Consider the following 26,151-nt stretch of genomic DNA (forward strand, 5'->3'; position numbering starts at 1 on the left):
TGTTAGGTTAACAGACATTAGATGTAAAGTAATTTAACTGTAAGAAGTCGAACACTGAATCAAATCCCTTCTGTTGTTCCTCAGAGGTTTGGAGGGATTTAAATTACCAGGGATGCTGTAACGGTGTTTGCAAACGCGTCTGCTTCTCTCTTAAAGGGGGGGTGGCGTCGGCCCGCCGCAGAGGCCCGGCGCTCACGCCCAGACCCACTCCTCCTCGGAGGACGAGCCCTACGCCTGCATGCTGCCGCCGCGCCTCCCCTTCAGCCCGTCGGACCCCGACCCCCCCAGCCGCTCGGACTCCCTCCGGTCGTCGCCCGAGGAGGCGAGCTCGGCCGGGAGCAGCTTCGTCGGCCTGCGGGTCGTCGCCAAGTGGTCGTCCAACGGCTACTTCTACTCGGGCCGCATCATGAAGGACGCCGGGGACAGCAGGTTCCGGCTGCGCTTCGACGACGGCTACGAGTGCGAGGTGGCGGGGAAGGATATCCTGCTGTGCGATCCCATCCCGCTGGAGACGGAGGTCACGGCTCTGCTGGAGGACGAGTACTTCAGCATAGGTGAGGAGCCAACTCCCAGTTTTTGGTCCGTGAGGCAGACACCCCGTCTACTTTTAAGACTGATCTTAAAACTTTCCTTTGTGACAAAGCTTCTAGTCAGAGTGGCTCATGTTACCCTGAGCTACCTCTATAGTTATGCTGCTATAGGCTTAGGCTGCTGGAGGACATCAGGATCTATTTCTCTCTCTCTGCTGAGTTCTCCTACTGCAAATAGACTTATTTAGCTGGATGGGGAGGAGGGGGGAAGGGTTGCACCCATCATTACACTGCAAAAAGGGAAGTAAAAGTAGAATTTTCTTGAAATTAGTGTATCTTTCCTTGATTTGAGCAAGAATTAAAATAAGAACAATTCATCTCCATCATCTTATTTCAACAAGAGGGATAATATTTCTCCAATTTTAGCTTCCCTTTATTGGCTTCCTGTTAAATCAAGAATAGAATTTAAAATTCTTCTTCTAACGTATAAAGCCCTTAATAATCAAGCTCCATCATATATCAGAGCTCTGATTACCCCGTATGTTCCTAACAGAGCACTTCGCTCTCAGACTGCAGGTCTGCTGGTGGTTCCTAGAGTCTCTAAAAGTAGAATGGGAGGCAGATCCTTTAGCTATCAGGCTCCTCTCCTGTGGAACCAACTCCCAGTTTTGGTCCGTGAGGCAGACACCCTGTCTACTTTTAAGACTAATCTTAAAACTTTCCTTTGTGACAAAGCTTCTAGTCAGAGTGGCTCATGTTACCCTGAGCTACCTCTATAGTTATGCTGCTATAGGCTTAGGCTGCTGGAGGACATCAGGGTCTATTTCTCTCACTCTGCTGAGTTCTCCTACTGCTCTCCAATCTGCATTGCTTGTTGTTATTTCAGCTTTTACCTTCATGTTCTGTCATTTTTCTCTTCATAGAAGGTACACCTGGTCTGGTGTTCTGTTAGCTGTGACATCATCAGGGGAGGCAGATCATCCACTATTACCATCTAACATAGAAAGTACTCCTGGGTCAATGTGAGCTTCTGAGCTTTCTGTGTCTCTGCTCTGTCTTCTCTAAGCCCCAGTGGGTGGAGGCAGATGAGCGTTCACACTGAGCCTGGTTCTGGTTCTGCTGGAGGTTCTCCTCCCTGTTAAAGGGGAGTTTTCCTCTCCACTGTCGCTTCATGCATGCTCAGTATGAGGGATTGCTGCAAAGCCATCAACAATGCAGACGACTGTCCACTGTGGCTCTACGCTCTTTCAGGAGGAGTGAATGCTGCTTGGAGAGACTTGATGCAACCTGCTGGGTTTCCTTAGAGGAAACTTTCTCACCAACCTGGAGGATCTGATGGAAGCTGACTTTGGAAAGAGCCTTGAGATGATGTGTGTTCTGCCGGCGTTCTGGAGGGTTTGGTATCTGACTGGGTCGCTTTGTCGTCTGCAGGGGTCGTAAAGGGCCACAAAACGGAGGGCCAGGAGCTTTTCTACAGCGTGGAGAAGGACGGTCAGAGGCAGTGGTACAACCGGACGGCGGTCATTCTGTCTCTGGAGCAGGGAAACAAGCTGAGGGAGCAGCACAGCCTCGGACCCTACGAGCCCACCACGCCCCTGACCAAAGCCTCCGACATCAGTCTGGGTGAGAAAGTCTGCGTTTAGAGCAGAGTCCTCAATGATCCAAATAAGATGGGAGAAGCCGTAACGCTGATCAACGGGCCGAACCCAGACGTGTAACAAACTCAGGCTTTCAGCACTATTCCAGTTTTGTGGGAGTTTGTTCCAGATCAGTGGGGCATAGGATCTAAATGCTGCTTCTCCATTTCTGGTTCTGGTTCTAGCTATGCGGAGCAGGCTGGTACTTTCCAGAATACACACAGGGTATTCATACTGTGGTGCTGAATTAATGCTGTATGTGCGACACAAACCAGTTCATGGCGGAGGGTCCAGAGGTCTGAAACTGCAGTCCATGAGGGCCGCTGTCTTGCTACTTTAAGACGCGTCCCTTGTACTGTGCCGCTATCATTTTAAAGATAGCGGCACAGTACAAATGAAAATTTTTGCTATACAAAAATATAAAAATTTAAATATATATATTTAAATGTAAAATATTTAAAATGCATATTTTAAAATATATCAAAAATTTAGTACTGCTATCATTTTAATGATATTAATAATAATTTGTCGAGGTCATCAAAGGTCAGTGAACATCTGTTTATGCTGAAACTGTGAATTTCATAAATTAAAGTTGCTAATCTATGAATACGAATAATTTAATTTTTATCACTTGGAAAAAAATGATAGCGGCACAAACGAAAATTGTTGCTGCACAAACGTTTGACACTAATTTTGTCTGATTTGAAGAAGGTGGGGGGGCCAACTTCACTCAGGTGCCCAAACGTCTGATTTTAGGTACAAAGGAGCTTCGGCCGTTCTGCAAATCCGTCTCACTTGCTCTTCCTCGCTGTGAACAGTAATGACGCGCTGTAATAGCGCCCCCTAGGGGCTGGGAGGTATATACCGATATTTAAAGCCAGAAAATCAATATTAAATCGCTCATAAAAACATTGATATTAATCTGTCTAGTGTTTTTTATGCACAGCCCTACTGAAGAGTGTTTGTTTTCAAAGAAAGCCAGCAGCGCCAAGTCTGGGCACGCTCAGATCAGGGCAGCCCCCCCTCCTGTTGTCTTCTCTTCTCTCATCTTTTCTAAATGGGTCGTTCTGTTCCTCAGATAACTTGGTGGAGGGGAAGAGGCGGCGCAGGTCAACGCCCGGGGGTCCGAACACGCCCAGCAAAAGCTCCTCCAGCAGTCCCCGGACCCCCGGCCCCTCCGGAAAGAGGAGGCTGATGTCGTCTGAGGAGAGCAGGCTGCCCTCCAAGAGGGGCCGGCGAGGGGGAGGAGCCAGAGCCGGTACGGGGATCCGCCCACCTGGACCGTGACCGGACCTAAATATGGGGTGGGGGGGGGTTTATAAGGGGAAATGGTTTGGGGTGAGCTGTGTGAAATGTAAATTTTAAATGATTTTTTAGATTTTAGCACAAGTGACCCGACTTGTTGATGGATTTTAAAACATTTTAAGAAAACTCTACAGAAAAATGGACTTTTAGGAATAATTTTTTTTACAGCGTGGGTCGCTGGAGTTTCTAATTCCTTTTTAGAAGGTGTTTTAAAGTGTTTTTTTAAAGCATTGATTCCTGATTGTGTGTGAAACCTGCGTGCGTGAGACACTGTGACGCCCCCCCCATCCTGCTCCGGCCGCCGCTGCTGACCCGGTAATCAACGACCTGCTGCTGCTGCTCTGGGTTGTGGGTGTCCAGGTGGAGGGACCGTAGCTCACCTGGTGTGTTAGACTCCCCACTTAGGAAGCGCTTGGTGGCTGAAAAGAGACTCGGAGGCACAACGTTAGATCTCTAACGTCACTTTTTTAGGATCCACTCGGGACTTGTGGGTTGTTGAGGAGGTTCGGTGGTTTCAGGGTTCCTACACTCACCATCTGAGATGTTTAGATGTTCTGGTCTGTGTTCTCCTTTTTATCCTCCATATTTAAAAATTAGGGCTGAACGATTTTGGAAAATAATCTAATTGCGATTTTTTTTCTTAATATTGTGATTTAATGCGTTTTATTTTTTCCCCCAGTTTAATTTATCATGTCTTTTTAAACATATACAAACAACAAATCAATTTGTTTCCTCGCTGTGCAGATTAGTTGCTAAAAGACCCACAGCATCTAAACTCAGAGCAGAAATTATTGCGTTCTGCCAACAATATATTTCAACCAAAATTGCAATTTTGACTTTTCTCTGCATTAACCACAAGCAACAAAAATGGCCTCTAAATAAAGACGTTTGTAAACAAGGTCTATTTAAAACAAGAACTTTTAATGTTGCTATTAATCAGAATATTGTTCAAGAGAACAGCTTTTAGTTGATTTGGACATCAATCCTTGTTGAACATAAAGTGCAACCAACAAGCAAGTCTATGTATTAAACTGATTGACCTGTACTTAATGCTACACTGCAAAAAGGGAACCAAAATTAAGAAAATTTTTCATGAAATTAGTGCATTTCTTCTTGATTTGAGCAGGTAAATAAGATTATTTGCCAATGGAATAAGATTTTTGCCCTTAAAGTAGGAACAATTCATCTCCATCATAATTTTTCAAGTGCAGAATATCTAATTATCTTATTTTAGGGGTAGAACTACTATTCCCATTGGCAAATAGTCTTATTCACCTGTTCAAATCAATGAAAAATAGACTAATTTCTAGAAAATTTTACTTACTTTTAGTTCCCTTTTTGCAGTGTATGTATGATTATATAAACTCTAAAACAAGTAATACAATAAGATTATCTCACTGCTGCAACTCTCTTCTCTTCCATATACAAACAACAAATCATTTTGTTTCCTCGCTGTGCAGATTAGTTGCTAAAAGACCCACAGCATCTAAACTCAGGGCAGAAATTATTGCGCTCTGCCTACGATATATTTCAACAAAAATTGCAATTTTGACTTTTCTCTGCATTAACCACAAACAACAAAAATGGCGTCTAAATAAAGACGTTTGTAAACAAGGACTATTTAAAACAAGAACTTTTAATTTTTCTATTAATCAGAATATTATTCAAGAGAACAGCTTTTAATTGATTTGGACATCGATCCTTGTTGAACATAAAGTGCAACCAACAAGCAAGTCTATGTATTAAACTGATTGACCTGTACTTAATGCTACACTGCAAAAAGGGAACCAAAATTAAGAAAGTTTTTCTTGAAATTAGTGCATTTCTTCTTGATTTGAGCAGGTAAATAAGATTATTTGCCAATGGAATAAGATTTTTGCCCTTAAAGTAGGAACAATTCATCTCCATCATCATTTTTCAAGTGCAGAATATCTAATTATCTTATTTTAGGGGTAGAACTACTAATCCCATTGGCAAATAGTCTTATTCACCTGTTCAAATCAATGAAAAATAGACTAATTTCTAGAAAATTTTACTTTTAGTTCCCTTTTTGCAGTGTATGTATGATTATATAAACTCTAAAACAAGTAATAAAATTAGATTATCGCACTGCTGCAACTGTCTTCCCTTCCATGTGGAGGCAAACCCACTTTAAACATTTTACCAACACCTAATGGACGCGTCTAATTCCCTGATTGTTACATAGCCAAAAATTGCAGACTCTGCGATTTGGAAATTGCGTTTTTTTAAATCGCGATTATATTGAAAATGCGATTAATTGTTCAGCCCTATTAGAAATTCATCATAAATGTTCAGTTTTTATACTCTAAAAGTGAGCCAAAGGGACCCCTGAGTCCCTAAGGACCTCCCTCCTTCCTTTAATTTCCTCCTGTGACGTCAGCGCTGCGTCTCTGGCTCCAGGTCAGCGCGTCGGCGTTTGCAACACCTCCGGCAGCGGCACCGACCTGCCGGGCCGGTCCTGCGACGTGGCGGAGACCCACGGGCCGCTGCCTCAGAACGCGTCTCTGTTCATGGGCTTCGCCTTCATGCTGACGGCGTCGTCCGAGGTCGACCGCATGACCAACAAGGTCGCCGCCGGCAACGAGGAGGAGGAAGAGGAGGAGGGTGAGCCAGAATCCACGTCCTGAGCCCAGAGCTCACGTTAAAGAGTTTATTTTTTATTTTTTTATGCTTTAAAGCTGCAGATGGTTTCTTTGTTTGACTGATTAAGGTTTATTTTACCGGCAGATTACGTTCAGACGGGTCCGTACAACAAGCCGTACACAGAGTCGCAGCTGCAGGCTGGCGGAGGCTTCATCCTGCCGGACTTTAACGAGGAGCAGGTCAGAAAAAAAACAACCTGACAGCTAAATTAATGAGATCAAATGTTCAGGTCACTGCTGGTTTTCATTTTAAAGGTGTTATTCCAGGGTTCAGAACCAGTTAAACGTGCAACAAAAATGGGTAAAAGTGCTTTCTGCCAAGTGTAAAGAAAAATAAATACATTATTCTGCATTTATTGGTTGTTACATTTATTATAATTCTGCAAAAATGGAATTGAAAGTCAGGTTTTCTTGAAATTAATGTATTTGTCCTTGATTAAAGCAGAAAAACAAGACAATCTGCCAATGAAATCAGTATTTAACCCCTAAAATAAAATTGATATATTCACTTGAAATAAGATGGAGATCCTATTTTAATTCCAAAAATCTTATTCCGTCAGCTGATGCTCAAATCAACAACAAATACACTAATTTCAAGAAGATTTGACTTACTTTTAGTTCCCTTTTTGCAGAATAAAATGTAACAGAAACACAATAAATGGAGAATAATGTATTTTCTTTCTTTACAATGGGCACAAAGCACTTTACCCATTTTTTTCTTGCATGTGCACCTGGTTCTGAACCCTTGAATAACATCTTTAAAATAAATGGAGGTCAAAGTGTTCTTTGGCGTGTGTTTGGACTTTTGTTGCTTTTTCACATTTTCTTCCTATTTACCAGCAATGTTTAAAAAGTGTTTTAACGCAATATTGACACGTAGAGGCCGACAGTTTTAGTAAAAGGAATAAAGATAAAGCTGGAAAAGCGTTAGAGAAGAAAAGGTAAGAATAAAACTTAATGGATAAAAGAAGAAAACAGAATCCTGAAAAGTTCTGACAGGTTCGCTGCAAAAACAGAACTAGAAATACGTAAAATCTTCTTAAAATTAGTGTGTTTGTCCTTGATTTGAGCAGGTAAATAAGATGATTTGCCAATAGAATAAGATTTTTGGACTTAAAACAGGAACAATTCATCTCAATCATCTTATTTCAAGTGCAGTATATGTGATTATCTTATTTTAGGGGTAAAAATACTCATTCCATTGGCAAATTATCTTATTTACCTGCTCAAATCAAGCATAAATACGCAAACTTTAAGAATATTTTACTTATTTTTAGATCAGTTTTTGCAGTGTTAGGAGGAGATTATAGGGGCGATGTCTCATCCTGCCGTCTCCTCCGTCTTCAGTGCAAGGCGGCGTATCAGAGCCTCCTCATCGCCGACCAGCACTGCCGCACCAGGAAGTACCTGCTGTGTCTGGCCAGCGGCGTGCCGTGCGTCTCCCATATCTGGGTGCGGGACTGCTGCAAAGAGAACAAGCTGCTGAACTACAGGAACTACCTGCTGCCGGCCGGCGTGGGGCCGGACGACGCCATCGTGGAGTGGTGAGACGCCGCCGCGTCGGTTAAAATGGGCCGCCGGTGTTCTGTTCCCCCATGGAAATCTGTTTCCCGCGTGTCGGGAGCACGCGTTGCAGCCACTGAGCTATATAATACACTGGAGTGCTGATTTTGCCGAAAAACTGAAGTCACTGGCCGCCATCTTGCTACTCCCTACTCCCTATATATATATATAATATATATATATATATATATATATATATATCTATATATATATATATATATATATATATATATATATGTTATGTATGTATGTGTGTGTATATATATATATATTATATATATATATATCTATATATATCTATATATATATCTCTCTCTCTATATATATATCTATATATAGTGTGTGTATATCTCTCTCTGTGTGTGTATATATATATCTATATCTCTCTATCTATATCTATCTCTATCTCTCTATCTCTCTATGTGTGTGTCTCTCTCTCTCTCTCTCTATCTCTATCTATCTATGTCTGTGTCTATCTCTCTCTATGTATCTCTCTCTGTCTATGTATGTAAATATATGTTTTTGTGTCTTGTTATTTATATATTTATAAATGTTAAACATATATATTTAAACGAATAAAATGCAAAATATTTCAGCACATGACTTTCTCAGTATTTGATAGTTTTAGAACATAACATAAAAGTATATGGCATTTGACATTTTAAAAGTCTTAAGCCCCCCTGAACATGAGAAAATCCTCGTTATTCGATGCTGTAGCGCACATATTCCCTGGTTACTGGTGGGAAATAGGGAGTACCAATATGGCGGCTGGTGGCTTCACAGCGACTCGTTCAAAAAGACGGTGATCAGCACTCCAGTGTATAATATAGATCAGTGGTTGCAGCGAGGGAGGCTGGGCTGAACACTGTCACGTGACTTCTGATAGATTTCTCAGTTAAAACCAAAAAATTAAAAAAACTCAAGTCAAGGTTTTAAAATTTACTTTAATCGGTAGCTGTTTCCAAAATTACAAAATACACACCACAAATTAATAAAACAAGGTCTTTAAACATTTTCTAAACAGTAAAAAAAAATCACGTGATGCACATTTGCATTATTGATTGAAGGACTAGCAAGTCCGCTGGGTGAACTCGCCACTTCTTCTAAAAATCAGCGTAGGAAGAGCTTACTTTATTACTTTGTGGTGTGTATTTTATAAATGTGGAAACAGCTACCGATTAAAGTAAATTTTACAACCTTTACTTGAGTTTTTTTTTTTTTTTTTTTTACCGAGAAATCTATCAAAAGTGAAGTGAAAGAGTTAAAAATAGCATAAGAAGACCCTGTTTTATTAATTTGTGGTGTGTATTTTATAAATGTGGAAACAGCTACCGATTAAAGTAAATTTTACAACCTTTACTGGAGTTTTTTTTTTTGTTTTTTTTACCGAGAAATCTATCAAAAGTGAAGTGAAAGAGTTAAAAATAGCATAAGAAGACCCTGTTTTATTAATTTGTGGTGTGTATTTTATAATTTTGGAAACAGCTACCGATTAAAGTAAATTTTAAAACCTTAAGTTGAGTTTTTTTAATTTAACAACACCTGTTCTGCTCCGGCTCATCTCCGCTCTTCCTCCTCCTCCTCCTCCTCCTCCTCAGGCATCCGCGCTCCAGCCCCTTCAAAGCGCTGCGCTTCCTGCTGCTGTCCCAGAAGCCGGACGAGCTGTGGGCCCAGCTGGCCACCATGGGCGGCGCCTCGTCCGTACGGCAGGTCCAGACCGACGGCGCCGACGGCTCCGGTACCAGAACCGCGCCCTGACGTGAACCTACGCCTCCTGCTGGGGGGAATCTTTGCTGATTGTTTTGGTTCTCCCTCCCGCAGAGGTTCCAGCCGGGAAGTACGACGTGGTGGTGGCGGACCCCGCCTGTCCGCCGGCGCTGGAGAAGAGCGTGACGTCGCAGGAAGTGCCGATGGTGTCCGCCGAGTGGCTCATCCAGAGCGTGATCTGCGGGGAGCGTCTGGGTTTCAGCAGCAGGCCTCAGTATCGCCATGACTACGCCTCCTCATCCTCCTCCTCCTCATCCTAATCCGCCGCCATCGACCAAGCTCCGCGCTCCGTTGCATGCCTCCGCTGTACATAAGTTGTGTTTTTATGGGACAATAAATTGTGACATGTTTCATTTTATCTGATTTTTTTTTTTTTTTTTTTTTTTTTACACCCATTCAGTTAAATATATTTACGTTTTATACCTTAAGCTGTGTTGGATCTCTAGTTTTACCGCTTGGTGAGGTTAATTTTAAACGGTTTATGGTTCTGGATGAAAACCGGTCAGATGAACGGCCCAAAAAAATAAAAACAAACTGCCTGCAGAACCGGGCTGGTTTGAGGAAGGAAAACATTTAAAAGACGCGTCTGAATGGTCTTCAACCACTGATCTATATAATACACTGGAGTGCTAATCATCGTCTTTTTGAACGAGTCGTTTTGAAGCCACCAGCCGCCATATTGGTACTCCCTATTTTCCTCCAGTAACTAGGGAATATGTGCGCTACAGCATCGAATAACGAGGATTTTCTCATGTTCAGGGGAGCTTAAGACTTTTAAAATGTCAAATGCCATATAGTTTTATGTTATGTTCTAAAAATATCAAGTACTGAGAAAGTCATGTGCTGAAATATTTTGCATTTTATTCATTTAAAATATATGTTTAACATTTATAAATATATAAATAATATACAAAAACATATATTTACATATGTGTATACATATATACATACTTATATATATATATATAATATGAACATGTAAAATATTTCAGCACCTAATTTCCTTGTAGTTGATAGTGTTAGTACATCCACTGACTGTAAAATTACCTGTGAAACGTTTTCACACAGCCAGAAAACTGCTTGTTGTTGCAACCAAATCCTATGGGTTTCTGTGAGAGTAGGGAGTAGCAAGATGGCGGCCAGTGACTTCAGTTTTTCGGCAAAATCAGCACTCCAGTGTTTTATATAGCTCAGTGTCTTCAATACCCAAAATTACTACAGAATTAAATACAAACTCCTATTTCTACATTTTAAACAAAAAAAAAAAGGAATTCATGATTAGATGTGAATTGAAAATTCATTTATTTATGAAATACACAATTTAAATATTAACATCAATCCAAATGACTTTTCTAACGTTACAAAGCAACATGTGGGCCGTTAATGACTTCCTGTGCTGCACCAGTCTCCATCCTGATTTGTCCATCTAATCTAATCATTAAGCTTTTAGAGAATGTAAATGTGTTTTTTTGGATGTTGCCACTGGTGTACAGGCCTCAGAGCCATCACCCTAATCTCTATAAGAGAAACATGAACGTTGGCTCTGATCAGAGGAAACGGGTCAGTACCAGGTTCAGTGCTGCAGAACAACTGAAGAAACACCTGAAGAACTAATTTTAGCTATTTAAATGCAATGTTTTTGCACTTCTTTAGGATTTTCTTTACATTAAACATTAAGAAGTCCACTTAAGGCCTTTTTTCAGTTGTTTTTGCAGGAGCCTTTTATTTAAATCAGGTGTTCAAGAAGAAGAATATTTTAAAAACCATCATTGTTCTGGTTACAGCGACCGGTTTTTCTCCTTCCACAGGATTTTCCTGTCATGCTTAATGTGCAACATTCCCTTTAACCCAAGAAATGCAGCAAGATGGCAACATTTTCCTAGACAGAGTCTGAGGTAAAGCTAATCCAGTCTTGCATCTTATTTTTAAGTCACAAATGAGCCAAAGCTGACGTGCAGACTTGAAATGAGCCCAGAGGAGTTTCTGCTGATCGGATCGTCTCTGGAGGCGTTCAGCAGACCTCAGCAGTGTTTCTGGTGAAGACGTTTGAGTCCAGGCTGAGATGAAGAAACGCTCCCAGCTCCTCTTAAACCCTGAAAACAAAGACTTTTATCAGATAAGCTGAAGTTTGGATGCGGCGAGCTGCGTCTGGAGTGGCGCGTACCCGCCCAGCGTGCCGCCGGCCTGCGTGTAGTACTTGTTGTAGTCCAGACGCAGCAGCAGCTGAGCCAGGTCCGAGTTGATCTGATGGTTCCTCACGCTCGACAGGATTTTGAACAGCATGGAGGACTGGCGCCGGAACCCCTGAAAGCTCAGCGTTAGAGCCGGGAACGGGATCTGAGGACGGGGCGGTGGGGGGGGTTGGGGGGGTGTCTCACCTTGACCAGCAGGTCGAGCTGCTGAGCCGATCCTCGATCGTCCAGCGAAGCGACGCTCTGACCAACCAGCGAGCAGAAGCTCTGACACAGCTCCAGGATCTCATTCAGACAGTGGAACACCTGCGGAGAGGTCGGAGGTCAGACAGGAAGGGGCCGGGGTGTCTGTGGATCGGAGCATGGCTCAACCACTGAGCTATATAATACACTGGAGTGCTGATTTTGCCAAAAAACTGAAGTCCCTGGCCGCCATCTTGCTACTCCCTACTCTCACAGAATCCCACAGGATTTGGTTGTAACAACAAGCAGTTTTCTGGCTGAGTGAAAACGTTTCACAGGTAATTCTACAGTCAGTGGATGTACTAACAGTATAAACTACTAGGAAATTAGGTGCTGAAATATTTTACATGTTATTTATATTAAATATATATATATATATATGTATATATAAATATGTGTATATGTATATATATGTATACACATATGTAAATATACGTTTTTGTATATTGTTATTTATATATTTATAAATGTTAAACATATATATTTAAATGAATAAAATGCAAAATATTTCTGCACATGACTTTCTCAGTACTTGATATTTTTAGAACACAACATAAAAGTATATGGCATTTGACATTTTAAAAGTCTTAATCCCCCCCTGAACATGAGAAAATCCTCGTTATTCGATGCTGTAGCGCACATACACTCCTGATCAAAATCTTAAGACCAGTCAAAAAATTGCAAGAATTTGCATTTTGCACCACTGGATCTTAAGAAGGTTCTAAGTAGAGCTTCACAATATTAAAAGGACAAATCAGTGCAAGAGACAAGAACATTTGAGCAGGGAATTGTCTGAAAACTGCATTTACACTCAAACATGATTTTTTCAGCTGATCAAAAGTTTAAGACCATAGTCTTTAAAAGCCAAAAGCTGTGCAAACATCTGGATTCCATGTCATTTTCTGTGAAGTCTTTACACTGTCAAGACCTCCTGATGGCAAAAGCAAAAAAGCTCACTGACTTTGAACGTGGTAGGATTGTTGAGCTGCATAAGCAAGGCCTCTCACAACGTGCCATCGCTGCTGAGGTTGGACGCAGTAAGACAGTCATTTTGCATTTTTTAAATGATCCTGAGGGTTATGGAACAAAAAAGTCAAGTGGTAGACCCCAAAAAATTTCACCAGCTCTGAGCCGCAGGATCCGATTGGCTGTCCGTCAAGACACGGGACAATCCTCTACCCAAATTAAGGCCATTACTGGTGCTGACTGCAGCCCAATAACCATCAGACGGCATCTGCGAGAGAAGGGCTTCAGAAACAAAAAACGTCTTCAAAGGCCACGTCTTCTTCAACGCCACAGAATTGCCCGTTTGGACTTTGAAAGGATGCACCAAACATGGGACATTGAAAGGTGAAAGAAAGTTGTCTTCTCTGATGAGAAAAAATTTAACCTTGATGGTCCTGATGGCTTCCAACGTTACTGGCATGACAGGGAGATCCCACCTGAGATGTTTTCTACACGGCACAGTGGTGGGGGCGCCATCATGATTTGGGGTGCGTTTTCCTTCAATGGAACAATGGAGCTTCAGGTTGTGCAGGGGCGTCAAACAGCAGCTGGCTATGTGGAGATGTTGCAGCGGGCATCCCTCATGACTGAGGGCCCTCGTCTGTGTGGTAATGATTGGGGTTTTCAAAAGGACAATGCTGCAGTTCACAATGCCCGCCTGACAAAGGAGTTCTTCCAAGAGAATAACATCACTCTTTTGGACCATCCTGCATGTTCCCCGGATCTAAACCCAATTGAGAACATTTGGGGATGGATGGCAAGGGAAGTTTACAAAAATGGACATCAGTTCCAGACAATGGATGCCCTTCGTGAAGCCATCTTCAACACTTGGAGCAACGTTCCCACTAGCCTCCTGGAAACACTGGCATCGAGCATGCCTAAACGATTGTTTGAAGTCATCAACAACAATGGTGGAGCTACTCATTACTGAGTCCTTTTTTTTGACATTTTGATTTCTGTTTTGGGGGGTTTTCGGGTTTTTTTGAGCTATGGTCTTAAACTTTTGATCAGCTGAAAAAATCATGTTTGAGTATAAATGCAGTTTTCAGACAATTCCCTGCTCAAATGTTCTTGTCTCTTGCACTGATTTGTCCTTTTAACATTGTGAAGCTCTACTTAGAACCTTCTTAAGATCCAATAGTGCAAAATGCAAATTCTTGCAATTTTTTGACTGGTCTTAAGATTTTGATCAGGAGTGTATTCCCTAGTTACTGGGGGGAAATAGGGAGTACCAATATGGCGGCTGGTGGCTTCAAAGCGACTCGTTCAAACAGACGGTGATTAGCACTCCAGTGTATAATATAGCTCAGTGCTGTGGATCAGGGCGAGGCTCAACGTTGAGCCCCGTTTGAGTCCATTTTTAGGCGCCCCCTGGTGGCGGACACCATTCAGCACATTCACAGACAGCAATGCATCACCTATGGCCAGCTTTTTTTCTTTTTTTTTATTATTTAAATACTATTTTTCAGACAGACCAACAAATTCCACCGACAAAAAAAAGAAAGAAGTGATCAATAAAATTACAACAAAATCACAACCAACATGTATATTCATCGTTATGAGCACCAGCGCTACATTACATATCTTTAACATGATCAATGTGTGCTTCTGTGCTTTTTTGTTTCTCTTGTTGTGTCTCTGTTCTGTCTTCTGTAACCCCAGTCGGTCGAGGCAGATGACCGTTCATACTGAGCCCGGTTCTGCCGGAGGTTTTCCTTCCCGTTAATGGGGAGTTTTTCTTCCCACTGTCGCTTCATGCTTGCTCAGTATGAGGGATTGCAGCAAAGCCATGTACAATGCAGATGACTCTTCCTGTGGCTCTACGGTTCCCCAGGAGTGAATGCTGCTTGTCGGGACTTTGATGCAATCAACTGGTTTCCTTATATAGGACATTTTTGACCAATCTGTATAATCTGACCCAATCTGTATAATATGATTGAACTTGATTTTGTAAAGTGCCTTGAGATGACATGTTTCATGATTTAGCGCTATATAAATAAAATTGAATTGAATTAAAAAGTACTAATAAAAACAAAATATTTCATTTTATGAACCTGCAAGTATAACCTCAGATGTGACTTTGATTAGTTACATTTTTATATATAGATCTCTCTGTATCTCTCTCTCTCTCTCTAAAACAATATTTAAAACAAAGTTTTATAGCTTTAGTCTTGTGGACTTTTAATTATTCCATTTATACATATACTTTTTTTAGTTGGTGGAGTTGTCTGTCTGAAAGAAATACATTAAAATAAAGAAGAAGAAGCTGGCCATAGGTGATGCATTGCTGTTTGTGAATGTGTTGAATGGTCTCCGCCACCAGGGGGCGCCCCAAACGGGTCTAAACCAGGGCGTGTCGGGGTTCAGGGGTACTGGGGTGGGGTTGGGGGGGGGGGGGGGCAGCGCTCTACCGGCTTCAGGAGGATGAAGGACTGGGCCAGCAGGTTGCTGAGGAAGTGATCGTGGGCCAATCGGATGCTCTCAAAGTCCCTGGTGGAGTTGATCTGCTGGAGCAGCTGCGTGAACTGGGACTCCAGGACGTCCACCTGGAGACACAGAGGGACATGTTGGTCCTTCACCTGTCTGGTTTTTATGACTTCAGAGCTCAGAGAGAACATCTGCAGCAGCATCCTACCTGCAGGTAGTACTGCAGGTTGTCGATGAGGAAGACCATGTGGTTTCTGAGGCGCCACTTCACCGCGTCGGACTGGCTGGACTTCAGGTGCTTCCTCTGCATCTGCAGAGCCCAGCAGTGCTGCAGCTGCGACTGGACCCGCCGCACGCCCAGCAGGTACCTGAACACCACGTTGTACCTGCGGGCAGACGGGGGGGGGAGGGGGAGGAGGATGAGCGGATGTCAGAGACGAAGGCGGGCGCGGCGCTCGCCCCATACGCACTTCTCCAGGACGGCGGGCGTGAAGAGGATGTGCAGCGGCCACTGGACTTTGTAGGCGAGGCCGAGGGCCGCCCAGCCGGTGGGAGGGACCTCGCGGGGCGACGAGTCCTGGGGAGGGGTGGCTCCTTCTCTGGGGCCCGACGCCTCTGAAAGACGGGGAGCAAATAATTATCTTCTGGTGGATAAAACCCGTTAATCTGAGCATAAAACAGGCCAATCACTCCTGGTGAACTGAAGGTGTTACCTTAAATGAGGTGAAAGAACGCTATAATTAACAGAAAGCTTTAGACTTCAGGAAAGGAGCCTGCACTGCAAACAGAAAACTAAAAATAAGTACAATTTTCTTAAAATTAATGTATTTACCCTTGATTTGAGCAGGTAAATAAGATTATTTGCCAATGGAATGAGTATTTTTACCCCTAAAATTAAGATAATTAGATATACTGCACTTGAAATAAGATGATGGAGATGAATTGTTCCTATTTAGGTGAAAAAATCTTATTCCATTGGCAAATAGTCTCATTTACCTGCTCAAATCAAGGGCAAATACACTCATTTTAAGAACATTTTACTTGTTTTTAGTTCTATTTTTGCAGTGTGTGAGCTTAAAGAGGAACCCAAATCACTGTGAGCAGCAATATAATCACGCTCACACCAGGAAAACTCTTGATTTCTCCCCAAGCTCCTGAATTTCATGAGCCAAACAGGAAAAGTCAGAAGTTCTGGGGAATTTCAGGCCAACATCGTCTTCTCTAAGGCAGATCATCCTCTACTACCATCTAACATAGAAAGTACTCCTGGGTCAATGTGAGCTTCTGAGCTTTCTGTGTCTCTGCTCTGTCTTCTCTAACATAGAAAGTACTCCTGGGTCAATGTGAGCTTCTGTGCTTTCTGTGTCTCTGCTCTGTCTTCTCTAAGCCCCAGTGGGTGGAGGCAGATGAGCGTTCACACTGAGCCTGGTTCTGGTTCTGCTGGAGGTTCTCCTCCCTGTTAAAGGGGAGTTTTCCTCTCCACTGTCGCTTCATGCATGCTCAGTATGAGGGATTGCTGCAAAGCCATCAACAATGCAGACGACTGTCCACTGTGGCTCTACGCTCTTTCAGGAGGAGTGAATGCTGCTTGGAGAGACTTGATGCAACCTGCTGGGTTTCCTTAGAGAGGAAACTTTCTCACCAACCTGGAGGATCTGATGGAAGCTGACTTTGGAAAGAGCCTTGAGATGAAATGTACCATGAATTGGAGCTATATAAATAAAATTTAATTGAATCAACCCACAACTGACAAAAACTGGTAACAGAGGACACAGTGGAGGGATTTTTAAGCACTCTGATAACGAGTTTCCCCCTGGAAAAGGAAAACCATCGCTGTCTGTGATCGTTTATGAGGGGCAGCAGCAGAAAGGACCCGTTCTCTGAGCTCGGCCACCCAGACAGAAACCTGTGGGTTCCAGGGAAGCTCAGGCTGGTGAACGTTTCCAAACCACATCATCATCTAATGCGGATCCATCGCCACATCTCAGAGAGTTCACTGAAACAGTTTCCTCATGACGCATCGAGTTCACCAGGAGCTACTTGCTCTGGAAGAACGACTTGCTCTGGAAGAACTACTTGCTCTGAAAGAACTACTTGCTCTGAAAGAACTACTTGCTCTGAAAGAACTACTTGCTCTGGAAGAATTACTTGCTCTGGAAGAACTACTTGCTCTGAAAGAACTACTTGCTCTGGAAGAACTACTTGCTCTGGAAGAACTACTTGCTCTGAAAGAACTACTTGCTCTAGAAGAACTACTTGCTCTGGAAGAACTACTTGCTCTGAAAGAACTACTTGCTCTGGAAGAATTACTTGCTGTGGAAGAACTACTTGCTGTGGAAGAACTATTTGCTCTGAAAGAACTACTTGCTGTGGAAGAACTACTTGCTCTGAAAGAACTTGCTCTGAAAGAACTACTTGCTCTGAAAGAACTACTTGCTCTGGAAGAATTACTTGCTGTGGAAGAACTACTTGCTGTGGAAGAACTATTTGCTATGGAAGAACTACTTGCTGTGGAAGAACTACTTGCTGTGGAAGAACTATTTGCTCTGAAAGAACTACTTGCTCTGGAAGAATTAGTTGCTCTGGAAGAACTACTTGCTCTGAAAGAACTACTTGCTCTGAAAGAACTACTTGCTCTGGAAGAACTACTTGCTCTGGAAGAACTACTTGCTCTGGAAGAACTACTTGCTCTGGAAGAACTGCTTGCTCTGGAAGAACTACTTGCTCTGTGCTAGCCTCATTTCCTCCCCCAGGATCCGGTGTTTGAACTGAAGGCGTGAGCAGACCTTTGCCGTCTTTGCCCTGGTGGTCCACGGTGAGGTGCAGCAGAGGCAGCAGGTTGTCGTCGTCCAGAAGAACCTTGTGGGCGGCCTGCTGGAAGGCCACGTTAACGTCTGCAGGCAGAGAGCACAAACACCTGAAAACCGCAGCAACGAGCAACACCTGACGGCCGGAAGCCAGGTAGGTCACGTCGCTACGGGACAACGGCGTGAAGGTTTGTGTTTCAGCTACAAACAGATGAGAGACGGACCGTGGATCTTTGTGCTCAGCCACCTTCAGCACCGCATGGCTGAGGCATTTAAAATAATTAAATACTATTTAAAAAAAAGGGCTCATTTTCAGAGGGCCTCGCCTTAATATTTTCATCATTTCAGACAAAAATGAGCCGTTGATCAAGCAGCTGTCTAATAAATAACTGATTCCACCTTTAAAGTGAGGTTAAAAGGTATCGTTAAGCATTTATTGATACTACTATTAACTATACTCCTTATCTATACCTTTTTAATCAAACAAAAGGGTAAAAACCAAAAACAAATCATGATCACTGACTGTGTTTTATTTATCTATTTTTTTTTAAAGATTTGGAACAAAAGCAAACAAAATGAAAAAAAAAAAAAAAAAAAGGTACAAAATAAATATCTTTTATAGAAATAGAGCAATAAAAACATCTAAATAAATGTATGAATAAACAAAAGGCTAAAACACTATATTGAATAAAAAGTGTTGTAGGAGAGAATGTCAATGCTGACAAGACAGAAAATGATAAAAAACACTCTAAATATGCTCAAATTCTAAATAATTTCAATTATTAAAGAATATTTTACCTGAAACCAAACTACATTTATATTTTATATTATCAGTGTTAGCCAAACCATAGCAGAGGCACTACAGTGGATGAGCTGAATGAAGGAGAGGCTGCGTGAAGTAACGGAGGATCTATTTAAGTGCAACCGTCTCACGAGAAGAATATAAAAAAAAATACTTTTACCCATTAAAGATTATGTTTACAAAGGGGGATGTAAATTTATTATAATCTGGTGGAAGTTTTGTATTCAAAATCTCAAACAAGACAGAAAAAGATCAATCTCTATTGAATAATAGAGATTGTCTCTGTTATTTAATAAAATAGTCCCTAGAAAGCTGTGAAAAGTTGCTAAGTAGTTGCCAACATTGTAGATGAAGGTCAGCGAGGCGAACATGTGAGAGCAGAACGTTAGCTCCGCCCATCAGTCGCCTCGCCGTGTTTAAGGTGGAGAAGATAAACAGAACAATCTTTGGGTTGGATTGTGAGCTTAAAAACACGGTTAGGAGGTAAAGATAAAGATGAAGCTTGTTGCTCCATGAGGAACGGCCCATGTGGCCCCGCGGCCGCTTTCATACCGGCTCTCAGTACAAACCCTAAAACTGACAGGATCTCGTGTCGGTTCTCCTTCAGTCACACATCCAACATGTAGCTTAGGGCTGGACCATAAATCAGTAACAATATACATCGATCGATAGACGTTCAACGACGTAAAAAAAGGTCAATAAAAAGTTCAATAGAATAAAAGTTTCCCCTCCTTTTTGCATTCTAGCCATGTAGGTTAATATTACAGTCATTACATCCTCCCAACCAATCACAACGCAGACCCAGGAACCAAGCCCCGCCCCCTTCATAGAGGTCAAAGAGCACACGTTCTTTTTTCTTCTATAAAAACTTGCAGTTTTGGCAAAAAGCTTATTGAATAAAGGATTGAGTTTGAATTCAGTGTTTGTGTCTGTATCTAAAAATAGGTTGCTAAGCAACAGCATAAAAAGGCCAGGGCTCAACTTAGGAAATATGTTTTGAATTTGTAGATAATTATCGATCTATATGATTTCTATTTTATCGATATGCTTTTTTTGTCTATATCGTCCTGCCCTAATGTATCCAAACGTGAGCAAGGGCTGCCTCAGTGCTTTAACAAAGAATAGTCCAGAAGAAATTACAAATATGGAAAAAGAAATAAAATTAAAAAAAATAGATTAAAAAGTAGGAGGAGAAATACGTCAAAACAAGAGGAGGGAAGATGTTTCGCTTCCTCTCCAGGAAGCTTTCTCACTTCAAAAAGTCTGGAGTAATGTGGAGTACTCCAGACTTTTTGAATTGAGAAAGCTTCCTGGAGAGGAAGAAACGTCTTCAACTACGGAAAACAAGTCCAGCTGCTTTGTTTTCTACTTTTTTTGGAATGACCATGAAACTGGATGACTGAGAATCTTCACCAGCATAAAGAGGAGGAAGTACTGACCGTGCTCAGTGACGGCCGTTGGAGGCGCCTTCAGCATGTGTTGAGCCAGATCAATAAAAACCTGGTAGAGCTCCCCGCGACCCAACAAGTAGAAGTCCTTAACGATCTGGAGGAGACGCAGACGTTAATGCAGCTCTTTGTTTTTAAAAAAACCTCTAAGGTGCAGGAACAAAGCGGACGGTCACAAACCTTCAGCTGTCCCAGCAGGTCCGCCTCCTCCACCATCAGCGTCCACAGATGCTGCAGAACAGGGAGAGTTCACGCGGAGCAGCTCACAGTACCGGCTTATTTCACGCGGCTGCACTGACCTCTGCCACCGTGCTCCGGATCCCGTCGATCAGGTTCTCAAAGTCCACCAGGCTGAAGAGAGGCTGCTGCTTGAGTCGGTGCAGCTCGGCGGCGAAGGCGTCCTCCTGGTGCTTCAGGATGGAGCCTGAAACAGAACCGGACGTGCGATCAGGACGGGGAGCCGCGAACGGAGACGCCTGCCGCGGACGTGCGGGACGCTACCGGCTCTGGACGGGCTGTGGTTGTGGTTCTCGAACATCTGAACGGACTCGCCCACGAACAGGATCTTCTCGGCCACCCGGACGGGGATGTAGGACGGCAGCATCTCCGTGCGCAGAGAGAACTGCTGAAGAGACGGCGCCAGCATGTTCTCCTCCTCGATCAGCCTCTGCAACGGCCCAGAGTTAACGAGCCGCCGCTAACGAGCCGCCGCTAACGAGCCGCTAACGAGCCACCAACGCCTCCTGGATGCAGCGCCTCACCAGGTCCTGAAGCTCTCGCAGCTGCTTCCCGCTCAGACCTCCCAGACCCAGGTCCTCCTCCTCTTCGTCCTGGTTGGCAGCCGGGCCTCCTGCACCGGGGCCCTGCTTTATGAAGAACTCCTCGCTTTGGTCCAGCAGCAGGCCGTGCAGCATCCACGCCGCCAGCTGCTTGTACATCACACCGTGACACACGGCCAGGATCCTGCAGGGAGACACAACGAGGAAGAGGAGGAGGAAGAGGAGGAGGCTGTTTACTGTGGACCTCAGAGTAGGGCTGGGCGATAAATCGATTTAATCGATTAATTCGAATTTACAATTCTTTAAGATTTCATTTTTGGAAAATCTGGATTTTTTTGTTGCCAATACACTCATTGGGCTTCCATGAAGAGAACAGCATGTGATGCTGAATATATGTTTAGGCAAAATTATTGTCAAAATGTTAAGTGGAAACTTTTTTTTACCATAATACGAGGTACTTCATTTACTTATTTACTTTTTTTTTTTTTAACTTAGTTTGAAGTTCACAAGTGCAGTGAAGCCTGTTCTTAGCTCAATGTGTAATACCACTAGCAGCAAATGTTTTGTTATATTTTCATTGTTTATAATGGCACGGCTGCCATCTTGTTTTACAAGTTTCACAGCTTGTTTTTAGTTGCACTTTGAATTCAGGTCAACTCCCTGACGAAATACTTGACATAAAAGCAAGGTTTTAAAATAATTTCTTTAATTTCTTTTTATGAAACAAAAAGGAGGAAAAAAAAATCGATTAATCGGATTTGGTATGATAAAATCGGAGATTTATTTTTTAATCCATATCGCCCAGCCCTACCTCAGAGTCACCAAAGACGGAAACAAAAACTAGGAAACTCAGTGTAAGCCACGCTGGAACGCTCCAAATCTGGCAGGTCCCAAACTTTCCAGAATGAAAATAAGTCAGACTCACTTTTCCAGAGCTATGCGTACCGGAGGAAGCCCCCCACAGCTGTGCTTGTACACCGTCTCCAAGATCTGACAGCCGTGGATCTAAAGCAGCACGGACGACTCTGTTAGTTAACCTCAGCGACACGCAACAGGGCAGATAAACGCAGGTCAGCAGGTGTTTAAGGGTGAAAACAGTGACGGACAATTCAGAGCTGAGCAAACGCTACAGGTGAGGTTCTGAAAAAGGGTAAATAGTCCAGATGTGGGGGGAGAACAACACATCGCATCACAGCCGCCATCACAGCATCACAGTGTAGCGGTTCACAATCATAAAGCCTTTATTGGTAAAAAATGCAACGTTTTACGTCACATTCCAGCAGATTTTCTCGATCAACTCGTCGGTAAAGACTCCCTACCTTCTGGGATTTTATGGTCTCCACCACCACGACCACAGAGGGGAACAGCAGCTGAAACTTCATCAGACAAGCGCAGCATTAGACGAACGGCTCGCGTCGCTGCAAAAACAATATCTACGTTTAATTAACAGTTTATTACCTGGTCCAGCTTGTAATTCACATGGGAAATGGTCAGGTGTGGATCCCCGAGGAACTGAAAGACAACACAAGATAAAATAAGCCTCTGGCCGCACGCTTGCTCAGGCGGTGCCGCGTGGAAACGTTACTTCCTGTTCCAGGTCCAGCAGGGCCTGTCGGTACGGCTGCAGCATGGAGTCCAGCCCCGTGCAAAAAGCCCGCAGGTAGATGCCATGGAGCCCCGTCTGGGTCGGCTGGCTGCTGTGATGCTCCTGGAGTAAAAAAAAAAAAAGCACCGCATGCAAACCCATGTTTTATTCCATTTTATTATTATTATAGAGTCAATAAAAGCTAAAAAGAAATGAACAGAAGCGCTTCCAATGCCTTCAGCAGAATAATAACTCAAACACAGAGAACCGACAGAGAATAACATGAATAATTTGTCTTGGCAGTGACTCTATGCGCATCGGGACTCACCTGCTGGTGAACGTGGCCGGTGTGCTGCTCAATGAACTCTGTGAAGCGAATGTAATCTGAGCCCAGTTTGCAGAGCCGGTTCAGGACGCTGGTCTCACTCGGGTGAAGGAAGGGAAGATCCTGGGACACCTGAGAGGGAAAAAAAAATAAAAAATAAAAAAATTAACACATACAATGTTCAACTGAGAAAAACCAGGAGGGACCCTCGTCTTTTAAAAAGGATTCCTGACGCGCTGTGGTGGAAAAACAGCGACGCTTTAAAAAGAAGTCATCCAGTTTAAAAGAACCTCTCAGCAACTGAGTTAACAGGAACCATTTTTTCTTTTGAAGAAATTAAAATAAATGTGATCATTGAACAGAAAATCAAAGATTGAAACAGCTTTTAAAAACTAAATCCATTAAATGGCTTTAAAAACGAATAAAAAAATAAATAACCAGCCAATAAATGCAAAAGCATGAATCTGATTTTTTTTAAATTACAATATTTACAAATAAATAAATAAATAAATATCTGATTTCTAATGCTGGCAAAACTAACCTCATCTGCAATATAATCATAATAAAAAAATAAATAAAAAAAAACATAGTTTCCAAATGACAAATGCTACGTAACAATTAATGGACCTTTGGGCGTCAGTAAAATGTTTAAAGTGGGTTTGCTCCACATGGAAGGGAAGAGAGCTGCAGCAGTGAGTCTCTTTGGCAATATAGTTTACATCGTTAAGAACCGAAGTTTTAAGCACAGATTTTATATATATATATATATATATATATATATATATATATATATATATATATATATATATATATATATATATATATATATATATGCATGTGCAGTGTCAGACACATACAACGACGCGCACTTGCTGTTTCATTTCATAGCATCAGTAGATTACTGTAATTTATGGTAAAAAAGAATAGGCACATCACATTGCATATTCAGTATGAACTCTATAAATCATGTAATATAGCATATTATACAAATCCATCTCCACAAAATTAGTGTGTTAATGGAGCATAATAATACTTTAGTTAGATATCAAAAATATTACATAGGCGCACACGCACACTATCTGATGATGTGCCAAAAGTGCTAAATTGATGAGGTACATGTAATAATACTAATAATGTATTGATTACATTGTTATGGTAATTACATATAACATATAATTTCAAGATTTTACATCAAGACTGAATTACATGTACGTGTCTGTTAATGCTATAGTATATTTCTATTTGCAAATTGTGCACGCATGATGCCATTTATTTTTATGCTGTGTCTGTGTAGCATTTAAACCTGTCATAGATTTACAATAGAGCTAAAGTAATGAACCAATTTAATCACTCCACAGCTTCAGTTTCTACACTAGCAAAATCACATAAATTTGCAAAATGACAGGCAACATAAAATTCATATTTTGCTTTCTGCTCATAGTTACAACAAGAAATGCACTATTATACTTCAATGTCCAAAAATTCACATGGAAACTCCCAATAATAGAAGAGCACATTTTCTTTGTAGCACTTGGAGATCTTTCGATAATAAGTGCAGTGTAAATTAAATGTATTATTATTATTATTATTATTATTATTATTATTAGCACCCATGTTTAATATATGTTCTCTTTGTAGAAAAATGCAAATGCTATGACAAGATTCACGTACTGCCATACACACTCAAGTGTATATGTATATCTATAAATAACATACACAGCGTATGTATACAGCACACACACATTTCTGCCTTTAATAATATTGCAATCAACTACAAACGTCGGCATGTTTATGGCGTGACTCCGTGAGAGTAGGTAGCATCAATATGGCGGCCAACGACTTCAGGTTTTCGGCCAGAGAATCCAGAGAATAAATAGAGATCAGTGGTTTTAAAATAAATAAAATAGCTAGCAACAAGCTCCCAGTTTGCAGCGCCTTTACCTGCAGGCCTGTCCGTTTGTTCCATGTGAAAATGCTTCCGGGGTATCCGCTCAGCGCCAGCAGCAGCTCGTGGATCATATTTTTATTCAGACGATCGAAGCCGATCGTCTTTTAGCATTCATTCACGGACAAAAACAGACCCGACGTCAAACACCGAGGACGGCAGGCGCCGTTCCAAACGAGCAATCGCCGCCTGAGTTTGTATCCGCTGCGCCGGAAACGAAAGCAAGCACTTCCGCAGTTACTGTGGTTGCCAACACAGGCGCAGGTTTGCACGTTGACGTTACCGCCATATTGCATGTGGCAGAAAGTAGTGAACGTCTATGTTCTCTGTATGTATGTTTTAAGTATTTAGACAGAAAGACATAGATGGATCTTATATATACATGTAAAGAAATATATATAGATTAATTGATAGAGATTGGCAGAACAGAGAGCTATTGATCGATGTTTTTTGACATAGATGTGCAGATATAGATTTTTAAGTATAATAAATAAACAGGTGTGTGTTTATATATTATATATATACCTATATATATTATAAAATGAATATAAAAATCAATTTGTTAAATCTAAACATTGTGGTCTTCATTATTTCATAAAACCATGTGAACCTTTTAAGATCTGGTATAGACAGACACAGATTGGGAACAGAGTTTTTGGGGGAGTATTAAAGACATAAAATGACTAATATGCAAAAAAAGTCATAGGAGAATAAAGTAAAAAAAAGACAAAAGTTGTGATATTATGAGAAAAACGTCATATTATGAGAAGTAAGGGGGAACATTTCCAGAGTAGTGGGAGTTCTTTAATTATTTTTATTCTTTACAAGAATAAAGTCAGGAGAATAAAGCCAAAGGGATACGAAATTAAAACTCGTAATATTACAAAAATAAAAATATTATGAGTATAAAGTATATTCTGAGATTAAAGTCCCTCTGATACTGTTTAAGTGTCTGAGTCCAACAGCAGATTTGCCAAATTCAACATGGCGGACGCTCTGACTCATCTGACAGACCCCGCCCAACGAGGCGTTTCTATGGTTACTATGGTTACCAACGGTAGCCGAAAGTTCAGCTAGCCTAGCCTGCGTGGATTGTGTCTTTAGTTTTTAATAAAATGCCTCAAACAT

The 26,151-nt window shown here is 41.9% G+C and overlaps 2 protein-coding genes across 3 annotated transcripts in view; one reads left to right on the top strand and one right to left on the bottom strand.

Moving 5' to 3' along the window:
• The window catches only part of tp53bp1 (tumor protein p53 binding protein, 1), a 36,629-nt gene extending 26,806 nt beyond the window's left edge, over positions 1 to 9,823 (top strand). Inside the window, exons 20-27 of the mRNA XM_036135894.1 lie at positions 157 to 554; positions 1,962 to 2,153; positions 3,246 to 3,425; positions 5,894 to 6,097; positions 6,221 to 6,315; positions 7,483 to 7,679; positions 9,297 to 9,436; positions 9,520 to 9,823. Of these exons, the coding sequence (XP_035991787.1) occupies positions 157 to 554; positions 1,962 to 2,153; positions 3,246 to 3,425; positions 5,894 to 6,097; positions 6,221 to 6,315; positions 7,483 to 7,679; positions 9,297 to 9,436; positions 9,520 to 9,725 (1,612 nt within the window). The 3' untranslated portion in view covers positions 9,726 to 9,823. The remainder of the gene's footprint in view (positions 1 to 156; positions 555 to 1,961; positions 2,154 to 3,245; positions 3,426 to 5,893; positions 6,098 to 6,220; positions 6,316 to 7,482; positions 7,680 to 9,296; positions 9,437 to 9,519) is intronic.
• Positions 9,824 to 10,743: 920 nt separating this feature from the next.
• Positions 10,744 to 25,247, bottom strand: tubgcp4 (tubulin, gamma complex associated protein 4). Of its 2 annotated transcripts, XM_012880749.3 has the most exons (18): positions 25,020 to 25,247; positions 23,082 to 23,210; positions 22,754 to 22,876; positions 22,627 to 22,680; positions 22,488 to 22,544; positions 22,094 to 22,173; positions 21,151 to 21,352; positions 20,891 to 21,056; positions 20,689 to 20,813; positions 20,570 to 20,620; positions 20,381 to 20,486; positions 18,119 to 18,226; positions 15,803 to 15,947; positions 15,541 to 15,718; positions 15,317 to 15,451; positions 11,844 to 11,963; positions 11,630 to 11,769; positions 10,744 to 11,558 (listed from the first exon to the last, which is right to left on the bottom strand). In XM_012880749.3, the coding sequence occupies exons 1-18, from the start codon at positions 25,095 to 25,097 to the stop codon at positions 11,552 to 11,554; spliced, it is 2,004 nt and encodes a 667-aa protein (XP_012736203.2). In that variant the 5' UTR covers positions 25,098 to 25,247; the 3' UTR covers positions 10,744 to 11,551. The 2 variants fall into 2 exon arrangements, with proteins under 2 accessions (XP_012736203.2, XP_035991788.1); XM_036135895.1 differs by lacking the exon at positions 11,630 to 11,769.
• Between the last annotated feature and the right edge of the window lie 904 nt (positions 25,248 to 26,151).

This window comes from Fundulus heteroclitus, chromosome 4, assembly GCF_011125445.2.
Source record: "Fundulus heteroclitus isolate FHET01 chromosome 4, MU-UCD_Fhet_4.1, whole genome shotgun sequence".
In the NCBI taxonomy this organism is placed as follows: domain Eukaryota; kingdom Metazoa; phylum Chordata; class Actinopteri; order Cyprinodontiformes; family Fundulidae; genus Fundulus; species Fundulus heteroclitus.